This window comes from Mandrillus leucophaeus, unplaced genomic scaffold (assembly GCF_000951045.1).
Source record: "Mandrillus leucophaeus isolate KB7577 unplaced genomic scaffold, Mleu.le_1.0 Scaffold157, whole genome shotgun sequence".
In the NCBI taxonomy this organism is placed as follows: domain Eukaryota; kingdom Metazoa; phylum Chordata; class Mammalia; order Primates; family Cercopithecidae; genus Mandrillus; species Mandrillus leucophaeus.
In genome coordinates, this window is record NW_012101554.1 from 3,856,904 (window position 1) to 3,864,683 (window position 7,780).

At 49.1% G+C, this 7,780-nt stretch overlaps 1 protein-coding gene across 2 annotated transcripts in view; it reads left to right on the forward strand.

Annotated features, from left to right (window-relative positions):
• The window catches only part of BTBD11 (BTB (POZ) domain containing 11), a 365,311-nt gene that overhangs the window by 269,300 nt on the left and 88,231 nt on the right, over positions 1–7,780 (forward strand). The window contains exons 1-2 of one of the 2 annotated variants that reach the window (XM_011975543.1): positions 5,652–6,009; positions 6,156–6,308. In XM_011975543.1, coding sequence (XP_011830933.1) covers positions 5,909–6,009; positions 6,156–6,308 — 254 coding nt within the window. In that variant the 5' untranslated portion in view covers positions 5,652–5,908. Of the gene's footprint in view, positions 1–5,651; positions 6,010–6,155; positions 6,309–7,780 lie in introns of those variants that run through there. The other variant, XM_011975542.1, reaches the window with a different exon arrangement.

A 7,780-nucleotide genomic window follows, 5' to 3' on the forward strand; every position in this document is an offset into this window, starting at 1 on the left:
TGGCCACCTCTTACCTCTACCATCTTCCTGACTTTGGTGCCCACAGATGCAGTGATGTTACAATGAGTATTGCTATAGAAACCAGCACCGGATATGGTCTACTATCAATGTAGCTGCTTTTCCTTCACTCTCTGTGTCTCTGGAGTTATGAGCTTCCTAAACCACAAATATCTAAATTCCTCTCCAGTCTAAGAAACACTCAACAAATAACAAAGATGAAAAGTCAGGGCCGCATAGTTTACAAAGGGAAGGCTATAGCAACTGCAGAGGTTTGCATCTATTTGTAAAGAAAAGGCAGGAACATCCCTCTATGTCGCTCTGTGTAGCAAGGCCTTTTCCTGCACCTGACAGGGAGAAGGTGAGTGATGCTAAAAACAATGTTGGTGGTGATGATAACAACAGCCCCCATTTATTGAGCACTTTCTCGGTACTGGGCGCCACGCTACATACATCATCCCATTCAATTCTTCCAATAACCCTGTTTATTTGTTCCCTGTGACTGCTGTAAAAAATTACCACACACATGGATGCTTAAAACAACACAAAATTCTTCTCTTAACAGTTCTGGCAGCTAGAAGTCTAAAATCACCCTCACTGGGCTAAAGTCAAGGTGTAGGAAGGGTTGGTTCCTCCTGGAGGCTCTGGGAGAGAATCTATTTCCTTGCCTTCTCCAACTTCTAGAGGCCGCCTGCATTACCTGGCTCATGGCTCCTCCTCTCATTACACCAACCTCTTCCACTGCTTCTTTTCCTTTCTCCTTTGACCTTCTTGCCTGCCTTTGATAAAGACCCTTGTCATTGCATTTAGGGCCCACTTGGAGGATCCTGAACTTAATCACACGTGCAGAGTCCATTTAGCCAGATAAGGCAGCTTTCACAGGTTATAGGGATTAGGATGTGGACATCTTGGGTTAGGGGTGGGGGCATTCTTCAGCCAACCATACCCTCTGAAGTGGGTGCTGTTATTATCCCCATTTTCCCAGTGAGAGAACTGAGGCATGACAATTGAAATATCTTGTTCAGGGTTCCCACCGCTAGAAGGTAGAGCTGGAATCCCGTTCCAATCAGTCTTTCTCCAGAGCCCGTGCCCCTAACCACAGCACTGTACAATCCTCAAATGCTTTGACCCCATCCCCTACTGCACTAGGTCAAAGGAAACAAACCAAACACCATCAGCTTTCTAAGGAGTTTGAGCTTCCAGTTGAAGCCCCTCTACTGCAGACTGAAACCTCAAAATAGGATTTCTTGGTTTGGGGACCCTTTGCTCAAGTTTTCTTCAAAATGTCCAACCTCAAGTATATTAGTTTGCTGGGGCTGCCATAACAAAATGCCATGGACCAGGTGGCTTAAACAACAGAAATTGATTTCTTCCCCACTCTGGAGGGGCTGGAAGCCCCAGATCAAGCTGCTGGCAGGGTTGTCTTCCTCTGAGGCCGCTCTCCTTGGTGTGCATGGCCACCCTCTTGCCCCACTGTGCACACACAACCCTGGTGTCTCTCGTGTCCTAATCTCCTCTTCTTCTAAGGACACCAGTCAGACCAGATTAGGGCCACTCTATTGGCCTCATTTTAACTTTATTACCTCTTCAAAGGCTCTCTCTCCAAATACAGGCACATTCTGAGTACTGGGGCCTAGGGCTGTAACATAGGAATTTGGGGGAACACAGTTCAGCCCATAATAATAGGTATTTTCTCTGAACCCCAGAACAAGGCAGTTTAGCGTGTGAGATGAACTCCAGACCCCATGGATGTTCTCACTCCTAGGTTACATGTCTACTCCACATTCTTTACCACATCTCCAACCTCACCCTCAGCAACCCTTTCAATACCTTTTAATATACTACCTCTGGATATGCCTGTGGCTCAATATTCCCCATATCCAACCATGACCTCTTTGTGGGAGGGTCCTATCTTCTGATCTCCCCAAAACTTTCTGTCTATCATTAGGACTTCCATGGTTTTCTCTCCATCTTCCCTAGTCCACACACTAGGTACTTCCTAAAGCCCCAGCAACTGGTTTTTCCAATAGAATCAAAGAATATTAGCATTGGAAAGAAGTGAACAGGCTAATGGTAGCCACCTCTGACCTACCATCTGCATTTGTAAGTAAAGTTTTATTGGAACACAGCCAAGCTCCTTCATTTGTGTATCATCTGTGGCTGTTCTCACTGCAATGGCAGAGTTGAGTAGTAGCAACAGAGACTGACCATATGGCCCATAAAGCCTAACATACTTACTAGCTAGCTTTTTATAGAAAAGGTTTGCTGAGCCCTGAAATAGACCATCTGATCCAAACTCACCCCATTTTATAGGTGAAGACACTGAAAGCCAAAACGTTGATTGATGGGCCAGAGGAGCCCTCCAGTGAGTTCCTGGCAGATCCAGGGCTGGGATTCAGTTCTGCGGATTCCCAAACCAGGCCTTCCCCACATCCTGTAACATTCTTTCTAGTACCCAGACTCCCCAGCCAAACTCCTTTTCCAATGGAACCTGGATGGTCAGCCTCATCACCAGCTCTCTCTTCACCATTTCAGAGAAAGGCTGTGTCCGTGTATGTTCTCCATCTCCTACTTGAATCTGGGCTCAACAACCATCCTGAGCTGATGTGCTGGCTTGACCCTGCAAGGAAGCCCATCACGGCTTTCTCTTTCCTTCCAGAGCCTCCAGTTGCACCCTATATACCTCTCCTAACACCACAGTGAAGATGTAGATGGCCACTGTCCTGTTTGGGTGGACCATCTCCCTCCTCTGCTCATCTCAGGCCACCCGGTCAGGGATTAACAAACCTGCCTTGCTCCAGAATTTCCAGGGGAGCTTATTTAGAATGCAGATGCCCAGGCCCTACCCCAAGACCTATCGGAGCCAAACGCTGGATTTAAAATCATGGCCGTTGCCATTTTAACAAGCTCTTCGTGTGATTCTGATGTTCAACGAAGTCTAAGAACCACTTCACTAAACCATGAGCTCCTCAAGCTTCTTTTGGGTTTTAGTCACTGCAAACAACTTCAGAATAAAGGAGACAACTAGTGGAACATTGTTCTCTTAAAAAAAAATGTATAAAGAGAATGCAAGATTTTTTCTTCAGCATTCTCCACCCTCTCCTCAACTCAGGGCCCTCGAATTCTTTCCCATCTCCAATTCCTCCAAAGAAAACATCACAAATAATGCTATTTTTCCCCTCTGAGTAGACAAGATAAGAAGATTTTTAAATGAGTTACTGGCAAAGAATTCATGAGCTTATAAACTATTAAGGTCAGAGTGACAAAAAGAAGGCAATGTTGAAAGGAGAGAATAGGTACGTAGAAAATTCCAGGAGAGGCTGGAATCCTGTGGTTCAAGGTGTCTTACTCTGGGACTTGCCAGCTGTCTTGGTAAAGGTGTTATTTTGAAGGCAGCAGAGCCTTTTTTTTTTTCTATTCTTTGGCATTCACCAGGCGTTGGCTGTGTGCCCTGGGCCTCGCTTGGCATCTAACATGAAAGGCAGCAGCCCAAGGGCAGTTCTGTGATGGAGATACAGTCCCCCAGGGACTAAGGGTTGTGGGCTGTGCTTTGGGGCCACTGAGCAAAAGAATGATGGTGGGAGGCGCCTCTGAAACCTAATCCAGAGAGGAGTTCTCTGAGCACTTGGGGCTGGTTTCCAACAGTGATGGAAACACTGTGACAAAAATAAGTTCTGCTCACCTGAGACAGTAGAATCCAATTCAATTTCAAGTCAATGTGTGTTTATTGAGTGCCTGATTCAGTTTAGGTGATGGAGAGAATGGGAGAATGAGGGAGACAGCCTAAGAAGCAGGCTGATTCAGGCAGAAAATCCTTGGGACTCTGCCCCACAGATAGGTCCACAGGTCCAGAAACGCAATTTTATTGGTTTCACCGAGTAAGAAATTGGTAAATCTTAGTCTGTGACATGAGCAAATATTTATTAAATGCCTGCAGTGTGCCGGGCAGCGTCCTGGGGCTGCAGCAGGAGTGGTGATCCAAGAAGTCCCCATTCCCCGCCCTGGTGGAGTTTACATTCTAATGGGGCATTTGCAGAAGCAGCGGGTAAGGCCAGAGGAGTCCTCTGGGGTGAGGCCCACAATGCGAGGGATTCAAGTGGGATAAAGTCAGGAGGAACATCTAGGGAGAAATGGGATTTAGCCTGTGGTTTGAAGGTTACATGTGATGTGGATTTTTAAAGGGCTTCAAGCCTTACAGACAGGAGGCTGAGCTGCATGAACAGGAATTAGCCCATTGCATACCAGCAAGAGTCCATGACCTGATCAGATCCCCTGGGGTGACAGGTGCATGCTGAGTAACAGAGTGCATGCTACCAAGTTGGACAACAGAATGTCGATATCACATGGGGTTTCTGCACACAGGATATGCAGTCAAATAACTTGGGTCTGACTCCCAGCTCTTGCTAGTCTTGTGGTCCAGGGCATGATACTTAACCTGAATCAACATCATGCTCCTGATCAATGAAATGGGCATAATCATAACTAGCACAGAGGTTGGTCCTAGGCATTCAGATGAGACCATGAATGACTGTAAATGGCTGACCTGCTGAATATTATTAACATCGGATAAATAGATCTGACGTTAGGAAAACTGGCACCTGCCACCAAAAACTTTCTGGGAAGCTCATGACATCTGCATTTCTCAAGGGGGCTGGCTGACTTGTAACCCCATCTACCTGTCATCCTCTTCTCAATGCCATGGTGGTCATGCTGGACTGAATGGCAGCCCCAGGGCGGGGGACGGCAAGAAACATGCCCAGAATATATTTGCACAACCTGGCCTCCTTCAGTTTTGCACCTGGGGAACCCCACTGGCTTCATGCTCGTCTGACCCTTGCTGAATGGCAGGAAACCTTTTGGATCTACATAGTGCGTTTCTCAAAGTGTGGTCCTTGGGCCACCTAAATCAGAATCGCAGGGGCTGCCTGTTAAAATTAAGTTCTTGGACTCTAACACAATCACCATCGCTGGATATAGAGCCACATGATTCCCAGGCCCTCTCACGATGACTTTAGAGCAGGGGTTCTTTGAGAATGTGGTCCTCAGACCAGCAGCATCCGTATCAGGAACCAGTTAGGAATGCATTTCCTGGGTACCTCTCCTGATCTATCGAATCGGAAACTCTGGGAATGAGACCCAGCAGTCTGTATTTTAACAAACTCTCCAGATAATTCTGATGCACATTAAATTCACATGGGGAGGTTTTAAAAACTACCTGTGTCCATCTGCACCCTATACCAATTAAATCAGAATGCCTGGGACAGGACTCAAGTGTCATTACTTTTTCAAAATCTTCTCCAGTAATCCTAATGTGAGGACAGAGTTTATCATCATTGGAAGAAATAGGAAGATGGCACAAATGCATTGCACTTAGAAAGTTGTCCTTCAGTGGTAGGCATTGTCTCAGTTAATGCTTGCAACAAGCTTGCAACAGCCTACCATGATCCAATTAGCAGGCAGGAAACTTGAGGCTCTCAGAGTTTCAGGGGTGTGACCAAGGTCCAAGGGGCCTCAAACTGTGGGCGCCACTGGGCGGCTGCCCAGCCTGGCTGGGTCTGGGGGAAGGCTGCCTGTTAACCTGGCTCTCTTTAGAGAGCCTTTTCCAGGTGCTAAAGCCTTTTGGCAGCATGTTGCCTGGGCAGAGCTGAAGCCTGAAAGAGCTCCAGAAAGACAACAGGGACCAGGCTGCAGATGGGAAGGAAGCGCTAGCGGACACCTTAGGCTTGGGCCCACAATCAGGGAGCCCCAAATAGAAATAACACCGGGCGCTGATTGGTTTTCCGCCGCTCCAGACCCTGCGCTTGGTGCTTCAAGTGACTCATCCTTATGTTCACATGATCGCCGAAAGGGATAATATTCCCAGATCAGTTACCTCCTAGCCTTTCCTAGTCACATTATCCCCAGGTTACAGATGAGGAAACTGAGGCCCAAGGATTCCAGAGAGCCTGCCCCGGGGTCACCGGTGCGGTCCGGATGTCTCCAAAGGCTCTCCCACTACTCTGGAATTCAGAGGCAGGGTCTCCAGGGAAAGCGGGGAGTGGGCTGGGGAGTCGGGAGATGGGGGGGCAATCCCCCGAGCAGGGGGTGGGGCCGAGCCGGCAGCCCCTGCCTCCAGGGAGGCCCTAACGCGCATCTCTGGGTCCCTCCTCCCGCCGCAGGCCCTTCCTCGTGCTGCCGCCGCTGATGGAGTGGATCCGGGTGGCCGTGGCGCACGCCGGCCACCGCCGCAGCTTCTCCATGGACAGCGACGACGTCCGCCAGGCGGCCCGGCTGCTGCTGCCCGGTGTGGACTGCGAACCGCGCCAGCTCAGGTAGGCGCGGGGGCCGGCGTGGGGCGGCGGGGGAGGGAGGGCTCCGGGCTCGCAACCTCCACCCCACCAATTAGAGCCCCGCACACCTCGGCGGCGCTGAGGTGGAGGCTCCCTGGTTGAAGTGGCAGGCGCGGGCTGAACAATAAGCAGGTCCCTGGAGTTGCAGGGATTAAAGAACGCGGCGAGGCCCGATTCTTAGATTACAGATGTCGGTGTGGCTTGTCTCTGGCTATTCTCTCTGCGCCTAGCTTCTCCCTCTCTCTCTCCTCTCCCGGTAAAATCCGGTCTTCCTGTAGTTTTCTAACCAAACCTTGCAGAGTGAAATTTCTGGCTGGGTCAGAGAGCGCCTCTGCGTTTTCACTTGCGTGAGGATGGAGTGGTCCTCTCTGCATTCCTCAGGCCTGTATCCAGGGCTGTCCTCCATCAAGGTGGGAATTACTCCTGGGTCACTCAGGGGTCCCTTGCGTGGGTCCTCATTTTGAGCCAAAGCAAGAGAAATAAAAGAACTCACTCAGGTGAGTCATAATCTGGCTTTAAATGCAAAAAGCACATAAATCCAGTGGGGGGTGTGTGTGTGTGTGCACGCTCACGTGCACGCACACGCACAAACCTAAGAGCATGCACTTTCCTTACTCCCCCCACTCCCAGCTGTTTCCCAGGTGTCATTGTCATCATTTTCAAGTCCCCTCCTACCCACTGATGGGAGACTGCCTGTCCTCCACAGCTCATCCAACTGGGCCAAGGGCGGAGAGTTCTGCCCTTTCAGATCTGATTGGGGTTCTGCAAGGAAATAGTGGGTCTGCGGTATGAAACAGCCCCCTGAAGGCCCAGAGCTGTCCCTCAGCCCAAGAACATGCAGAGAGCTAGTCAAAGTCATCATTGCTAGCATTTATTGGATGTTTACCACATGCCAAGCACTGTTCTAAGTGCTTTACCCAGATGAATATTTCCCAAACGCTGTAAAGTAGGTACTGTGATTATGCTCACTTCAAAGGTAAGGAAACTGAGGCACAGATAGGTTAAATACCATGCTCAAAGTCACAGGAGTAGTAAATAATAGAGTCAGGATATGAATTCAGGCAACCCAGAGCCCTGGGATCATAGTTCTAACCACTGAGCTTTCGTGCCTTCAGATTTTTGTCCAGGCGTTTTCTGGTTGTGCCACCATGCCTTGTACCTTGCCACCTACAATAACAGCCCCTCTCAGGGAGAGGTGAGGTCATTCACTGAGTACCTACTATGTGCTAGTTATCAATTGCAACAAAAGATTTATTTCCTTTAATCCCTGAAGGGGCGTCATGCTGTCTCTTATACACATCTAGATGTGTATAAGAGACAGGGTTCGGACAGCTCCTCAGGACCTTGCAGGGGCAGGGACAGGGTCATGCTCCTGCTTTAAAGAAAGGCTTGGTATCTTATGGGGCAAGGGGCTTATGGCTTTCCAAAAGCCATCTAGAGCTGCATCCGCACCA